Source organism: Astyanax mexicanus, chromosome 4 (genome assembly GCF_023375975.1).
Source record: "Astyanax mexicanus isolate ESR-SI-001 chromosome 4, AstMex3_surface, whole genome shotgun sequence".
Classification (NCBI taxonomy): Eukaryota; Metazoa; Chordata; class Actinopteri; order Characiformes; family Acestrorhamphidae; genus Astyanax; species Astyanax mexicanus.
This window is the reverse complement of record NC_064411.1, coordinates 34,151,179-34,169,139: the sequence shown is the minus strand read 5'-3', so window position 1 is coordinate 34,169,139 and position 17,961 is coordinate 34,151,179. Positions and strand designations below refer to the sequence as shown.

The 17,961-nt window shown below is 38.0% G+C and overlaps 1 protein-coding gene across 3 annotated transcripts; it reads right to left on the bottom strand.

The window, feature by feature from the left end:
- Positions 1 to 138: 138 nt before the first annotated feature.
- Positions 139 to 17,701, bottom strand: LOC103025803 (interacts with SUPT6H, CTD assembly factor 1). 3 transcript variants are annotated; one of them, XM_022679165.2, is made up of 17 exons: positions 17,272 to 17,701; positions 15,253 to 15,341; positions 13,667 to 14,156; positions 13,204 to 13,257; positions 12,568 to 12,772; positions 12,293 to 12,350; positions 11,915 to 12,024; positions 10,936 to 11,086; positions 10,488 to 10,570; positions 9,880 to 10,009; positions 8,682 to 8,799; positions 8,389 to 8,500; positions 6,969 to 7,022; positions 4,251 to 4,307; positions 3,374 to 3,485; positions 1,994 to 2,144; positions 435 to 517 (listed from the first exon to the last, which is right to left on the bottom strand). In XM_022679165.2, exons 1-16 carry the CDS (start codon positions 17,309 to 17,311, stop codon positions 2,019 to 2,021), a joined length of 1,989 nt encoding a protein of 662 aa, XP_022534886.2. In that variant the 5' UTR covers positions 17,312 to 17,701; the 3' UTR covers positions 435 to 517; positions 1,994 to 2,018. The 3 variants fall into 3 exon arrangements, with proteins under 3 accessions (XP_007253048.2, XP_007253050.2, XP_022534886.2); XM_007252986.4 differs by lacking the exon at positions 1,994 to 2,144 and having other exon boundaries at positions 139 to 517; positions 17,272 to 17,700; XM_007252988.4 differs by lacking the exons at positions 1,994 to 2,144; positions 6,969 to 7,022 and having other exon boundaries at positions 139 to 517; positions 17,272 to 17,700.
- Between the last annotated feature and the right edge of the window lie 260 nt (positions 17,702 to 17,961).

Here is a 17,961-nt window from a genome sequence, read left to right as displayed (position 1 = left end):
CAAAGCAGCTCTAGCTTTTCCGGTCTTACTTTCAGTCGAATGAGGAATCTTTTACAGTTGTTTGCATAAAGGTATCAAACTAAACAAAACCTGATTAGAATATTAAGAGTATGGAATAAGACACAGATGAAGAACAAGTAAAAGCAAAGAATTTGAAACTCTTTATTATCAAAGTTACACCCGCACCAGGACAAAGGTCGACCGCGGCCACTTTCAGACATGTAGCCGCAGCATTACACACGTAGCCTGATAAAGATGTGTGAGCTATATTACAGTCCTGTAGCTCCCTGAAAAGCTGGATTTATACCCCTACAGCAATATCATACATTCGCACTTACGCCATAATAGAAAAACTGAACAGAACAAAACAGTGAAGTTGTGGGCTCAGGGATCAGAGGGGCATGCGGTTGCCCTCGACACTGATCTTTACCGCATGGCCCGGCTTCGTGAGGCGACGGATGTCGGCGAAACGTCGCATCTGTTTGTCTACACGTGATAAATTCTTCCTTACAGGACCCTGCAACAGAGAGGAAGAGAAAAGAGGAGGAATATAAATACAGAGGTTTAGTACAGATTATAATTAAACAACAATAATTCAGAAATAGGATCAGGCTTTAACAAATCTATAAAAAATATAAACAGATTAAAATTGTACTGAAGCACTTTGATTTTGCAAAGCATTGAGTTGGTCATCAGGAGGTTGCAGGGTTAATCCATGCTGATGTCACAGACATACATGACCCAGAATCCCAAATATCTTAACTGTCTTTGCTCTTTGTTGGATGGAAAGGATGGATCTCCACCCATAAGAGCTCCAGTGCAGTTGTGTTGGTAGGACCAAGGCTTGGTGATATAACTAAAATATTCACGATACCATACTAAAGCAGCAATATATGGTTCGATATAATGAAAATTTTAACTAAGCATAAAATTAAAATATAAATATTAAATTTTAACATCAAACAGACAGCATACTAATTATTTAAAGAGTAAAGATCTAACTGTGCATCTAAACAATAATATATTTTGAAATAATAATTTGACTATTTGACTAACTCAGCAAAGTGCACTGGGCTATGAGATAGTGTAATAGGGTTGACATTATTTTCACAAAGACAACTGATGTACATTTTTTAAATTAAATCATATATAGTAGTATTTTTTGTAAAACAGTTTTAAATATATCTGCATAGACAATACACAGTCCAGCCCCTGGTAGAGTTGAAAATGACTACATTGGGTAAAAATTTGGAAAAATAAATATCTTCTTCTTAATAAGTCCTGTAAAAGTTCTTGGGAAGCACTTGGAAAATATCTGAATTTACATAGGCCAACTCTTGTGCCTGTTCCACACTCAGGGTTGCCAGGTATAGAACATAACAGTACGCAAATAGTATGCTGCAGTTTCAGAGCTTCAGACGAGCTAATAAGCTACAGAGTAACACTCAGCATCGCTTGCCACTGTGCGTCAATCTGGCAACTCACGCAAGCTTTGCATCTGGGGCAGAAAACTATCCAGTGTTTAAATTCAGACTCCTCTAGCCATTTTACACAGTTGTTCCTTTAAGCTTAATCCCCGTCCAGGAAACCAACATACATGTGCAATCATGTTACTTTTTATTCTTCTCCACGTCCTTCCTTTAAAAAGGGACCATATCATACACAACTCAACAGGCAGCTTTAATACAGATCGATTTAAAAGAGTTCTGTTCTGAATGCTCATCCTGCTTTATTGAGGACTTATAAAACACTCTTTTAGATGTAATGATGCTGTAGATTAATGCACTGTGACATCACAGCTGTAGAGCATACAGAGCTTATATGGACCCTTTAAAGAAAGGAGGATTTTTAAAATTGTGCGCTGCTGTGGTCTTCCATGCCCTTGCCAGATCACAACATGGCAGTCCCACACCCCCGAGCATGTTAGTAAGGGTGGTGTGTTGCTCCTCTACTACACTGCACACGGTGAATCATGCAGCACGCTGTCACTTACTGCTCCCTGCAGGCTGCTGAGAGAGCTACAGGGGCATGCGGTTTCCTTCCACGCTGATTTTGACAGCTCCCTGCACACGCCGCTGTTTCCGCTGTTCAGCGAAACGCCGCTTGTGCTTCTCCAGGCGACTGATGCCCTTCTTAAAGCCTCTCTAATAATCAGACCACACCGTCTGATCAACGCGTCTCCAGCCTAAAGCCACTTCATTAATTAGTTCAGTTCAATGTTCCTCTTGTAAACCAGGGGAAGGTCAATCAATACCTTCTTAAATACCAGTTACATGAGAAAAATCTTCAGAATTAACTTGAATGTAAAGTCAACGCTAACAAACCAGGTCCCAATCCAGTACCTAGACTACATACGTACACTATGTGGCCAAGATTGTGGACACTTTTTTCATTTAACGTTACAGAGGGATTTGTCACACTTTGCAACAACAGCAGCCTCTATATTTTCAGACCTTCCAACTCTAAAAGAATTTTATAAGTACAAACCGATCGAGTAAGAGGCAGAGCGAGTGAGAGACCGAGTGAGAGAGCGAGCGAGAGTGAGAGACAGAGCAAGCGAGAGAGCAAGTAAAAGACAGAGCGACTAAGAGACAGAGCGAGGAGAGAGTGAGTGAGAGAGACAGACAGAGCAAGCAAGAGAGAGCGAGTGAAAGACAGAGCGACTGAGAGCGAGATACCGAGCGAGTGAAATAGAGACGCAGCGAGAGAGACAGCAAGCGAGAAAGTGAGACAGAGCAAGCAATAGAGCAAGCAAGAGAGCAAGTGAAAGACAGAGCGACAGAGAGAGAAGAGAGAGTGAGAGAGACCGAGCGAGTGAGAGAGACCGAGCGAGTGAGCGAAACAGCAAATGAGAGAGGAAGACAGAGCAAGCGAAAGACAGAGCAAGTAAAAGCACGAGAGACAGAGCGAGCGAGTGAAAGAGAGACAGAGCGAACAAGTAGGCAGCTTGCTGGATTAGCATCACTGCTAACCAGCCAGTGAGAGCAGGCACAAACAAACAAATTTAGGACAGCATGGCGAAATGAGAGATTATACGATATCCATACACAACACAGTTTCTCTCCTCCACACCCATTTCTGTGGTACATTATATCACCGCAGCCTCAGCCACACTGGCCATAGGCTCTGGAACATCCTGCTCTATTGGCAAGACTCCCCAATTGATGGAGATCATACAAACTTATACAAATAAATTAATTATTAGGAATTTGTGTCCGCAAACTTTTGGACATAGTGTACATACAAACAAGAGTTCAGAATGATCTTGGACCCATTATGACTTTCTTGCATGAAAATTCTAATGAAAGTTTCATCCTCAACTAATCCAACCTACTATTCAGCATATTAGCCACCCAAAGCCCCGTGCACTAACCCGGCTGGATTCAGACTCCACGTTCCACTTGGGCCGCACTACGTAGTCCTTGTTGGAAGGCATGGGCACTCGCGCCCGCGCGCAAAAACCAGGGTCACCCGGCCTCAGCGCTCTGAAAAAGAGGGAAAAAAGATTTGACTTATAATTAAGATTCAATTTGGATGTTTTAACTTTTGCATCATTATACACCAACAAGACACAAGTCATGGGACAGCAGTAAGTAAACTGCTCACAACATATTACCTCGGGCCCCACTACACCTGGACAAATTGTGAGGTGTTATCTGGTAAGTAGGGCTGAGCGATATTGTATATTAAAAAATAAAGGGATTTCTTACATGATTATTTTTTTTAACTTGTAAACAGTGAGCATCATTTAAGAAGTGATTCCCAAGCTATTGTTTTATTTACAAAAAAAGTGCTCTGGCTGTTCCTCATGAATATTCATACGTGCAAACATAATCGCCTCTGATTGGCTAACAGCACTGGGAGGCAGTGAGACGAACAACAGACATTTTTACACTACTAACAGTCGTTGCAATGTCATATGTTACTTTACAACATGTGTAATGCCCTACTAAGTGCAGTTCAGCCACTGACCTAGTCTTAGAGTCCTAAGTCTAAGATAAAATATAAAAACTCACTGCCATATAAAAGTACTTTACAGGTTTCTGACAAAAGCAAATGTCTGTCAACTCTGTGAGATTCCGCTCTAGCAGATTCTATATCTGTATATCAATGTAAAATTTTGCAGCACTATGCACATTCAATGCAGTACTAGTACAGAACTTCCTGTTCTACGACATGTGGCATATCAGTTTATAATAAAACATGCTGTACTCTCTATTCCTGTAACTGTGAAAAAGCATCATACTCACTTCTCTTCTCCTGTCAACACCTTCTCCAAATCTCTTCGAGGAGTCTGCCCACCTGAACTGTAATGGGGACACACAGACAGACATGTCAGTATCCAATAAATCTGAGCAGCAGAGAGAAAAATATCACAGCACACACACTCGCTGGAGTAGATACTCCAGGGTCATACTGCGGATCATTGTAGTTGCAGTGCAGTCAACACCGGCCTGACCACAACAGCCGCAAGTCAAACAGACAAGATTTTCTCACAATACATAATAACATTTTCATATTTTTAAACATTTTGATGCATCAAACATGCATTTATTTCCCAAATCAATTCATTATTGCTTTGGTAGAATGTAAACATATTTATATTATATTTGATGAGCTTTATTTCTCTTTATTAAGTACTTTAACTGGGTCATTTGATTTTCAGTATCTGCCGATACAGAGTAATGATCAGACACTTTGTGTAAAAAAAAAGACAAATAAATAAATAAAAAATAAAGAACATATTCAAGTTTTTTTTTGGTATTAAATTTTACTTATTATTTTACAGGTAGGGCTGCAACTAATGATTTTGGTAGTTGACTAATCTGACTTATTTTTTTGATTAGTTGGTTAGTCAACCATTCTTTCTGCCCTTTCTAAAAACGATTAAAAAAAAACAGAACGTGAGATTTAAATGGCATTTAGATGTCTGAATGTTGTTTAATCATGGAAAGTACTGATATTTAGTAATTTAAAATGTAATCTGTTGTGTTTGGGTACTTTTGAAAACAAACTATGTGTAACCTGTGTGACTGAGCTGTTTACCCATCAACCATTGAGCTTTTGTCCCCAGCACTTTGTGTAATGTGGTACTGTTACAAATTAACAATTAGTCGACAAATTAAAATAATTCAACAGTGTCGATTATAGCGACTAATCGTTGCAGCCCTATTGAAACGATTATCATTTTTAGTCTTACAAGTACAACATAAACTACTAAACATAAAGTACTAGCCATATAAATGATTTCCATTTAAATATGCATCTTTTCTTTAAGAAACAAACTAAAAAAAATCAGACAACAATACTGCTGGCAGTTCTGAATTTTTGGGGAGGGAGAGTGTAATAATAGTGTGGTGGGGTTTAGACCTGACACTAGATTTAGACTTTGTTTTGTTTTGTTTTACTGTATTATAATATCTGTGTTATAATAAGTAAAGTTATATGTTTTCAAATAAACAGAGCTTCAATAGAGGACAAACACTAGTGTAGCTGCATTATATAGTCTTTTTTTTGATATTCGAACTTGGAAACTGGAAATGCATAAATCAATGCTGAAACAGGACAGCAAGCGCAAACAGCCATCAACACACTCACTAATCATGACATGAGGGATTTGTGGCTGCCAGTGTGAACTCATTGAGAAGCATAGTTACATTACATTTTTGATAAATCAGTGATCCGGATATTTTCCACTTAATTTCGATCCTTTGAAAATTACGTTATCGTTCCCAACTTCCGATCAAATGATCAGAAGATCATTTGAAGATCAGAAGATCAGAAGATCCCTACATTTAACACTTAAATACTTTGAATCATCAAATAACGGCTGTTTACGAAAAGTCATAATGCTCACTTTATATCTGGGCATTTTAAGGATATGAGGACTACATAAAAAGGACATTAACCTAACTGTATACTGCCTTTCATTACAAAAAGCAACTCCTTTAACTGGATGATGTGCTGCACAAAATGAATAAAAATCCCTGTGTTATGGATGAAAGAGTATTTGAACAGCAGTTTTTAAATAGTCTTGAAAAATTTATTTAAATATCAGGATAAAATATTTTAACCATATCACCCAGCAAGATGCCAACCCATAATTAGTATACAGGATGATGCAGTTAACACACAAACAGAGAAGAAGCAGTGAGAGGTGAATCAGAGTTGATGCAAGAAAGAGACATATGAGATGTTAGATGTCATTGAGAGACTGTTCCATATTCTACATTCATACAGCATCACACACCACCACGATGACAACACGCTTAGTATGCAATATGCAACCACTTCTTTCCCTACTCCAACACACCAAGCTCAACAAGTTGAATCAGATGTGCTTTAAGGAATCACTAAGTTCTCAGTTGAAGAAGAGGGAAAAAATATTATACTAGAATAGTAACGTCAGTATGTATGTGTACTGGCAACAACTTGACAATATGATGCGCGTCTTGATACGCTAACGATTACATTATATTTACATATGAAATACTGTAAAAAAAGGCAATGTATTGCAATTGTTCAAAAAAAAAAAAAACATAGTATAAAAAACATTAATATAATCTAAATAAAAAAAAAGTTTACCTTTTATTCACATATAGCAGTGGGTGCTACTACAGAGCGCAACACTCCCCTGTAGTGTTGAGTTACAACCACAACACAAAAATAATCACCGTCCGCCCCCAATCCCATATGATTTGAGTACTGCTGGAATACAGTTATGTATTCCCAAAGACCTCTACCTACAATTCCTGTTTGTAGCTTTTCTCAACTAAGAAAGAGCTGAACTGATTCCTGGGTCAAGTCCAGTACAGAAGCGATTTCCTACATGACACAGCCTCTCATTCAGCCTCAGAAGAACACACTCGCAAAACACTCGCACAAAACAAAGATAAAAACCTGAAGAGAACCGCCGTGCAGAGTATCCAGTACAATCATGCACATTCTCTCACACACACACTCGAAACCTGAGAGGCCCAAAGACGTCGGGTTCCTCCGCCCTCTCAACCTGCTGAGGCTCGCTTCCATGTGTATTTGCGTTTGTGTGTGTGTAAGTGATTGCGTGTGTGTTGGTGGGGGCAAAAAAGTTGAAAGGAAAACACAGATGGTTGAAATACAGCATTAAAACAGGGGGAAAGAAGAAATGAAGTAATGACCAGTGAATAAAAGCATGAAATGAAATGGTAGACAATACAAAACACAACCACTGGCCACTTTTCTGACCATTGCATCACTCTGTGCTGGATATATTTGGAAGGCGTATATTTTGGGGGCTGATTAACTGAGCAGAAACAGATACAGAACACAGTCTGTAATTACACACCTATTTATTACACCTATTTAAGGCAGGTGCATTTCAAAGAGGCCAGTGTGTGACAGCACAAGGTAAGGGGTTGTAATTAACGTGGTCAGTAAGTGAAAGCAGAAGACAGCAGGGTATAATAAAGTTGCCAGAGGGTTGAAGCAATAGGTAGGAGTTTCTAATAAAGTGGCCAGAGAGTAAAACAGATTGTAGAAGTTTTTTTTTAAACCCTTAACAGGCCTTTGCCTGTATACGGGCTATAAGTGTGGGGGATACATAACCCTTTTTCTCTGCAGTAAAATAAGTTATTATATATTCTGAAAACTTTAAGGGCTTTAGAGACTCCTCTTAAAGGACACGTGGACTGGAAGCTGCATGTTCAGTCTATAAAATCATAAATCAACTTTAATTCATAAATCAACCCCAAAATCTGCATGTTTTGAAACAGACAAAACTAGACAACTAATGAAACTACAGGGTTCAAGGACATAAACTCTTAAATTTGTAATTAGGAAAACACTGATTTTAAAATATATCTTAGGAAAGCACCAATTTTATGATTTTTATTCATTATATATTTAAAAGTTGAAGATTTAATTGAAATTTTTGTACAATATTTTCTATTACAATCATAATTATGATTTTTGTTAACATTTATCAAAAATTAAACCTTTCTATGTAATGCTTGAGTATATACCCTCAAGATATAGGCATGCATTTTACAAAAATGCCTACCTGTTAAGGGAGTTAATAAACTGGCCAATCAGAGAAAGTTCAATGTGGACGAGTTCTAATAAAGTGGACCATAATTAAAAGCAGAAGGTATACAATTCTAATAAAGTGACCCTTAATTTAAAGTACATATTATTGGCTACTATAAAGTGGCCAGTAGGTGGAAACACAAAGTAAGGGATTCTCATAAAGTGGCCCATGAGTGGAAGCACAAAGTAGGTGTTTACAGCAATGTGGCCAATGAGTACAATTCACCTTCATCAATGATAAAATAAATAGCAACGAACAAACATAAACACATAAGGGACTACAGTACTATATACTATAGTCTGTGTTAATGAGTTTAAATGTACCTGAGCCTCCTGCGGGGGGCGATCTGTTGATCCAAATCTCTCTGCTGCCGCTCCTCTCTAGTCATGCCCTTATAATTAGACGACAAACCAAAGATGGGCCGCGACCACTCATCTGTTTAAACACAAAAACATACTATCAATAAATATAAAATAGCAATCTAAACACAGACAATATTAGAGTTTCAAATTCAGATTCAACTCACAGAAACACTATAGTAAACTTCAAATCCTGTTAGTACAAAAATGATTGCGTAAACAAGTGTTAATAATTTTTGTTTAGTTTGTTCACATACTGATTAACTTGAGAGCGAGGTCCTTGTTTGGTCGTGACTCTTTGGGATGTTTGTAGAGGAACATAACAGCTCGCCCAATTCCACTCATCTTCAGAGTCTCCTGACTCACACTGGGTAACTATAAAGAACACAGAGGCACACAATAAGTTTTCTCCTTTTTCACTGCACAGTTTTAATTTGACTGTCGAGTAGAGAGTTTCTGCATCATTTTTTTATTCTTTATTATAGTTTCACTGTATAAAAGGGGTGTAACGGTACAGAAAATTCACAGTTCGGTTCACACCTCGGTATAAACCCCACAGTTCGGGAGGTTTTCGGTACAGTTGTTGGAAAAATAAAGAGCCTCGTCTTTATTAACTTCATAATAACAATTGAACTTCATTATAACCATGTTTTGTTTTTTGGGATGGAATGTTGGAACAGGGCTCCAGCTTTTTTTATTAAATGCTTGAAACCAGGGTTTTCTCCTACTGTCATCATGAGAGGCTCCATCTTTTGCATCTTTTTGGAACAAACAATGAGCCTGATTGTGGCGCTTTATTAAGAACTAATACAACATTACTTTCACTAATTACACTACACATTTTTTTCCTAAACAAATTGCTGGATGCATTTCATGGTTTGAGTTCTTTTTAAGAAATATCAGCATTAGATTGTTAATTAAATTATATTAGTGGTGTAGCGCCAGACCCTGTTTCCAGTTGCCCATGTGCTCAGAGCTAAACTTCTTAGCGCAGGCTAAGTCAGTAGCAAGTTGCTAATAGCAACAGTGCTACAGCTACACTTTCCGGGTTAGGTTCATTGGTTCCACAAGTCTCCTATAGACTGGCTGTACTGTGTATTCTGCATTAACTCGTACCGATCCGTGCCGCTTTGCGAAGTATACACGTACTGTTACACCCCTACTGTAAAATTGTTTCACACTATAGGCTCCAACCTAAATCTTTAATTTATCTTCTGAGAACTCCACTCAGTGTTACCAACTGGGCAAAACATGTTTAATGATGGTGCATTCAACACAGTGGTTAGAACATAAAATTAAAACTGGATAATAATTAAAACAAAATAATAAAAATAAATAAATAAAATAAAATAATAATAATACTATATGTCCGTCACTGAATTGGATCGGGACATCCCCAACAAGAAATTATGAGCAGAAATAAGAAATGCATCATTTTATAATCTGTGGACTGACCTCTTGCAGAATCTTCAGCAGCTCCTCTCTAATTTTCAAGGCTGGAAGACTTTTATCAGGCAGTGGACTGATCCACTCCTTTATCGCTGCCATCACACCGCTGTCAATAAACGTCTCCTTAAGATCCTGCCTGAAGAACACACACACAAATTAATGTATTGTTTGTACAAATGAACAGCTACACTGTCTCCGTTAATTCACATTTTACTGACCATTTTATAAGAAACATATCACTGGTAGTAATTTGACGCTTTATTTGTTCCGCGATATATATACTGCGATATTTAAAAAAAACACAGGAATTTTTACAAGATTTCTTCAGAAGCATCTCCTGGAGCTGGGCAATATGAAAAAAAAAAATTATATAACTATATTTAAAGTCACTTTTAAGATAAACACTGATTATGTTTCACAGTACATGAGATTGCACTCAAAATGCATAAGTAGTGACGAAGTCATCATTCAAATAACCAGCTATTCTAGGTTTATAGTAGGTTTCTTAAAAAAAAGGACAACAGATAAGGTATACTCATGCTTATTTAAATTAAAAGAAAAAAAAATCAAAATCAGACTTTTGGACAGAGAAAATAAACTGAAGATTAACTTACTTCTTTAAATGCATCACTACTGTAGGAAGAAGCATCAGCTTTTTCAGCGCCGGCTTCTTCTGACTGTTCAGTGTTCGATCCTCCTGCACTCAAACATCACAGACAGGCAATATACATTTAAAAAACATATCATTTTAGTCAAACATCTACCTATAAATAGCAAAATCAGAAACTGTTTCAGAAACTGAAGTGGTCTCATTTTTTTCCAAAGCTGTACATATAATAGATCTTTTACACGCCAAAACTAACGGACCACTAAGCTCCGTAGAGTTTTTAAATGAATCCTGTTGATTTTTTAGCCTTGTCGGATGCAGTAAAAGCAACTGAACAGAGCACAGAAAACAACAAAAAAAAAAAAAAAAGTCACTGTGTGAATTCAACTTTCTCATCCGAAACTTTTTACATCAGGCTCAGTGTATAAGGGTGATTACTAAAATTCAGAACACACCTCTGCAGCTTCGGTCATCTTCGTAATCATGGCGCTGACCACATCATCTGCGTCACTAATGAACGTTCCACCGTCTCGATGCCGCTTACGTTTACCACTCTGTGCCTTCTTACGGGCCAGCATAATATCGAAATCAGACATGAATGATGTGCTGGAACAAAAATATAGCCAAATATACACTTTACAATCATAGTTTGCATCATCATTTAAAGGATGTTGCACTGTTTTTTATTGTCTGAACTTTTCTATTGTGAAACTAATAGAAACTGGTCACATTACTATATTTGATCAAAATTAACTTAAGTGACAGAGTTTAGGGTGTACTCACTCTAAGCACGATTTGATTGAACCATGCTGGAGCATGGCGTTTAAACAATCCGTACCCGAGCATGCTTTCGTCATTAATCATTGCTTAATGGGCTTGCCTGTGTAGGGGCAAATTAAGCATCCCCGCCATGAAAAGCACCCTCTCTTGGGACCACAGAGATAATCTGCTTTAATACACTTAGAAATACGCACCAAATGTCACAGTTATATCAGTCACACTTACATAAATTGCAACATAGTGCTCGTTTCTGAGAGGGGTGCTTATCCTGGCAGGGGTGCTTATCCTGGCAGGGGTGCTGAATTTGGCACAACACCGATATGTTCGTTTACAGGAACATCGCATCTCTAACGTCATCTTGTTCCGGGGATTGGGCATGGATAGAGCCGACACTGCATGAGTACCATGCTCAAGTCCAAGTGAACTGTGTCAAGAGGTTCAGGTGTACCGTGCCCGGGCATGGTTTGGAGTGGTCACACTAGTTAAACGAACCGTGCTTTGGGAAGCAACCATGCTTGGGCATGGCAGAGATTGCCTAGTGTGAGTACACCCTTAGACTTCACAATACACTGAATAACTTTAACAAAACAAACAAAAAAAAAAACATGCATTTAACTACTGTTATTTCATTTTTTTTTTTTAATGAAGACTCACTCTTTTCCACCTCTGTCCACATCATCATCTGAATCAGAGTCGTCTGCCACTTGTTTCTGTCCAGCCTTAGCCTGCTGCTTCTCTACTTCCAACTCCTCCTGGTTAAAGCCCTACATAAACATGTACACATACACAGTGAGACACAGTAAGTAACCAGACTATTATAAACAACTGTACAACTTTAAATAGCTAAAAATGTCCAAAACCTGCAGACAAGCTTTACATGGACAAACATGATTATCTTATCAAGGAGAGAGTGCTCAGAATGATGCTCGCTCGAAAATATAAAAATCATCTTTGTGCCAAGTTCTTTAAATGTACTCAACTTGTTTATTATCTTAACTGACTTTTTTTGTACGCTGTATATTTTTTTCTCACCGTAAACTCCTCCCCTTCTTCATCTCCTGACTCTCCAAAGATGTCTGCTATCATTTTTCTGTTAGACAGAGACCACATTGGTTACATACTAGCTGTAGGGCAATGACATTAAATGTTACAGTTAGGATTATTCAATATTAGTCATTTTTAGCAAATTATTGTTCATTATTAATTCACCACGATTTATTCATTAGAATATTTACCAGTAATTACAATATTCATTAGTGTTGAATATAATAGAAAATACAAACAAAGAAGGAAAAAGTTCCACTCACTCCTCCTCATTGTTGTCAGAGTCACTGTCACTGCCGAACAATGTTTTCTCATCTTTTTTCCCTGTATCTGCCTTCATCCTGTCATCTTCCTCCTCACTGTCAGAGCCCAGCTCCCTCAGCTTCGCTGCCACTGTTTTATCTGGAGCTTCTGAGCCTGCATCACTATCAGAGTCATCATCAGACACTGCTCTGCTCTTCTTTACAGCTGTGGAGAAACAAATCAGCATGTTTAATTATTTAAACCAAACAGAGAACATTTAAATCCACACACTGTTAAAAGTTTTTTTATTATTTATTGCAGAATTACAGATTATGATGATCACCACCTCTTTTATACACTCAAGTGAAGATTAAATCAGCTTAACTGATCATACTGGAAGACTTTGTAGTTTTATAATTACAGACAGTAGGGCTTCAGTTTCTCTGTATACTTTATTTCACCTTTTAAATGGTCATAATACAAGATATAATTGCGTACTAATATATATATATATATATATATATATATATATATATATATATATATATATATATATATGACTGTGTATTATTATATTATAAACTGTGTTAGTTTATATTTATACATACCCAATATGTCTAAGCCAAATGACAGAAACAAAATGTAAACAACTTTACCCTTTGTTTCCTCCTCATCATCACTGTCAGACAGAATAGCCTTCTTCCTCTTTACTGAAACGAAAAACACAACAACCAGAGAGTTCAATATGAACAACATGCAGAAGAAAAAAAATTAATGAAAAATCTATGTGGATAGAGCTTTCTGCCCCAGATGCAAAGTTCAGGCGGGTTGCCAGATTGACACACAGTGGCAAGTGACAACCAGTATTACTCTGCAGCTGATCAGTGAACACATATATGGTAGACTACTAGTGGTGACAAATTACCCAGCTATGGTTAGCAAACCTTACTGAAGCTCAGTGATTACCTGTTCAGCAGAAAAATAGCCAGCTCGTCATTTTCATCACTAAAGCACACTGTTTGGGCACTGTTGTCTATACCTGGCAACCTAAGTGTGGAAATGGGACTGGTGGAACAGCAGTGGGCCTTTACTTTAGTACTTTACTGTATTTGACCATACCTGGTTTCTCATCTTCATCATCATCACTGTCAGCTATCGTCCTTCGAGGAGCTTCATCATCCTGATCACTCCCTGCTTCTTCTTCTCTTGGCTTCCTCTCCTCCTCATCCTCACTGTCTGAGTTAATCGCTGCTTTCCTTACTCCATCCTCTTCATCGTCCTTTTTCTCTTCCTCCTCGTCAGACTCTATCCTTTTCCTCTGTTTGGTTTTCTCTCCTTCCGATTCGCTGCCCGAGTCTGAGCTCTGCATTCTCCTCCGAGGCCTCTTCTGAGGTTCCTCGTCGGAATTGCTGTCCTGAGCTTTCTGCTGCTCCTCTGTCTCTGATGTGCTCCCCCTGCGTTTGACTGGCGAGCTGTCATCATCATCGCTGTCGGCAGGACGAGGATGTTCTGCTTCGGAATCGCTGCCTCCATCTCCACCACCGTCCTCATGTTCTGATCCACTGTCTCCACCACGGGGAGCTGCATCTTCCCTGTCACTGCCTTCATCCTGTCAGTTACAACAAACACATGAGCCTTGGGCCAAAAACATTGCACACAATCACTGGTTAAATAAATTTTAAAAAAAAGTTTGACTGTTTTAGATGATTAAATGAGTCATTACAGGGGCAAACAATGCCAGCTACCCTAGTGGTCTGTAGGTAAAAAAAAACGCAGCTTGCAATCTCAAAAGCTCTTAACACTGCATATGTTTACAGACACGCCCATCATTAAGAGAGACCCAATCATCTTTTAACCCTGAAAGCAGAGGCTGAGACCCAAAACCACCAGTTACTGTGGTTGGCAGGTCACTTTGTCAGTCAACTACAGAGCTTCAAATATCAAGCTAAAAAGTAATAAAGTAAAAAAAGACTTCAATTGAGTACATGCTGAAAATTCACACTGCCTTTACTGACGTTTTAATGTTATTACCTGATTGAATTGTTTATATTATCCGTGATTTTATAATTATAAGATACATACTGTAATTGAAAATATTGTATTTTTTTAATTGTGTGATTTTGCTTGTGTTACCAATCCTTGTCCTTCACAAGTTACACATATATAAAATTCATATAGTCAAGATAATCCAAACAACTGATGATATTATGGCAACATAAAAACATATGAATAAATGCAACAGTAAAGTTTGAATTAAGATGGTCAATTTAAACTTTGGCACAGCTGATGTAAAGCTTTGACACACTACTGAGAGAGTTGTCAAAAAATTAGTCTGAAGCTCTAAAGAGGAGTAACTTTACAGTGTACCCTATGCATTACGGTACGTAGTTATATAAACAAGTGAGAACAAACAAAATTCACCAGCAAAAATACACTGTGGTTCACATATGAATACTGTTAAGCTAGAGTCTGCGCTATTTATTATTTTGGTATTAAAAACAGAATTTAAAAAATTGTATTATCATTATATATACAACTAGAACACATGCACCAGACCACTACATTGCAAGAGTCTGTCTTAAAAAAATTAAATCCAGCTCCCCTGAGACCCAAGTACACACTGGGAACTATGACTGCCATTGCAGCAAAAAGCTTCCAGTGACTTTGCACCCACTAAGGTTAAAGACTTAAATAACATCTCCAACCTCAGAGTGGTGCGACCCTCCTCTCATTTCCTCCTCAGCGTCTGACCCCAGCGCATTCTCGTCCTGCACAGGAGTTCCACTGCCGTCATCTACAGAAACACACACAACAGCAAACACTTCAAATCACAGTCAACACACGCAAACACTCAACCTAGCTAGAACAGATTATAACAAATATTGTTATATTTTTAATATACTTGATGTTAACCTCACAGCTCTAGTTAACTCAAGCTGTACTTGCTGTACTGTACTAAATTACACTAAAACACCAAAACTACTTTTTTTGTTTTGCCATTTTCAGCTAAATATCTTCAGTTGCAGAATTTTTGATGCATCCCTAATTTTACTAAATTTGGAATCTCGATACAAACAAGTTTTACCTAAGGGGATAAGTCTCAATGTGTTTATGTATCAGTACTGTAAACAAAAGGTACAGTGTCAGAGAGTCACTTGCGATTTTGCTTGTCTGAGTAGGTTTTTTTCAACAGTGATTCTTAAACCGTGGTGTGTGCAACACTTGTGGTGCAAGGCCACACTTTACTTTTCACTCTCATAACAACAGTACTTTTACTTTTAATAGGCATGCCCAGTGATGTTGGAATTATATTGGTATATGGCCAATACTTCAAACTAATTCTTGTGGACATATTTATTGTATGCAAGAAACTGAACAAGTGACACAGGCTGCACTGCTAATACTACTACTACTACTACTACTACTGGCTGTGCTACCTAAAAATTAACTGATTCAAGCTCATTGTAAATAATTTTTTATTAGACCTAAAGTTATTAGTTTTTCGGGTTAAAGTTAAATCGGGTTGTCTAGTCTCTCTGTAAGTTATAAATGTGTTTATCGGCATTGACAGATGTATATTTAGCTATGTTTTATATCGCATATTGGCACTGGCCCAGAACTTCCTCGTCTGTGCATCCCTAATTAACATCAGTTTCATACATCCTGCAGCAGAACCCTGTGAAACACCAAAGTATGTAACTAGTGGGCTAACCTAATTAGCCAACATACTACCAAGTACATTCACGGCACTTAGATGACACTTTTATCTAAAGTGACTTACAAGGTTATTCCTATACAGAGGTGGTGTAGTGTACCTGAACTTTTAGGTGGACCAAGCAACGCCTGTCGCACTACTACAACTGCCCGTGCTACTTTAAAATTAATGGATTCAAGCTCATTTAAAAAACTGAGCTGGTTTTCAAAGTTATAACGAAGAGTCTTGTGTCTCCAAGTTAACTTATGTGCGTATATCGGCATTGGCACGTGTTATATTGTTAACTAGTAAGTTATCTGCCCAGAATTTCCACATCTGTAAATGCTTAATGAACATCAGTTTCACAAGTGAAGTTACTTTCTCAAGTACCATCCTTAGAGTGCTATTTACATTAGGGTTAATTAATTTATAATTAATCTAAACTATTAGCTCGTCAAGTGTTCAAGGTGCTAATGTACATTAGAGTTTACCCCACTCTAATTCCTTTTTTGCACTGTCTCAATGTTTCTGTGAAAACCCTCAGTAGGAATACTAACGTTAGCTGGCTAACAGAAACAAGGGGGCTGTATTGTGTAATATATACACGTAAAATTACTTTTAGGTGAAAATGTTTGTCTGATTATGGGCAGAACCTGCTCCAACACGTTTGAGAACACGTAATTAGATTAAGAACATCTGAAACATAAGAAAATCTGACCTTTAGGAAAGCACGGCTGTAAACAAAGTGCCCCCACGTTAGATAACCTAGCTAGCCTCACAGCCAGTTAGCTAGCTAACCTAACTAGATAGCAGGGTTCACATGTAAGTTAGTTAACGAGTTATCCAGTTAGTACACGAAATAGATGTAGTTAGTAAACCAATGATATGATTATGATATGATTAAAACCAGAAACCAAACCTCTGTTTGTCCCTCAGAGCTCACTTAATAAAAACAAACCCCCAGCAGAGGAAAGAGCCAGGCTAGGTTTAGCTAGCTTTAGCTAGGTTAGCTTAGCCAGCGCTAACTTACCTGGGTGACTCCCTGAAAACACTTCATCTTCACCGTCCATTTGCGCTTCTAAACGGACGGCTCCTCGCTTTCACACAGACCGTATGACCCGCCGGAGCCGAGGCTTCGCTTCTTATAAAAATAAAAACGCTTAGATTAGCCTTGCTAACGCCAGCCTACTCCAGCCCCCTTGCTCGGAGCCGGTAAGTTAATAAAGGTAGCGCCGCGTTTCCTCCCTCCACTCCTCACAAACACAGCCTTACAGCCGCAGAGTCGCTCCGCAGACCATAACCCACATCTACACACCTCATAAACCCCTTATTCTCCCTGAACACCGAGGAGAAATCCTCATAGCGCTTCTTATTAATCACAGCAGCACAAAAAAAAAACAGAGCTAGGGCTACAGCTTCCCCACCAAAATGGAGCCACGAGCAGATCAAGGCGCATGCGCATCGGCGCGCGCGAAAATGATGTCAGAATTTATTTATTAATTTATTGATTTTTATTTAGCTTATATAAAAGATATTTAGCTTAAAATATTTATTTATGTGTTTATTCCCACATAATACAGCAATAGACACATTACAATACAAATACATTAAAATAAATGTTTTAAATATATAAAATAATAAATAAAAGCATTTTTTATTTACATTCTAATTCGTTTTTTTTATAAACATCAGTCTACTTAAATAGCTCTGCTTCATCTCA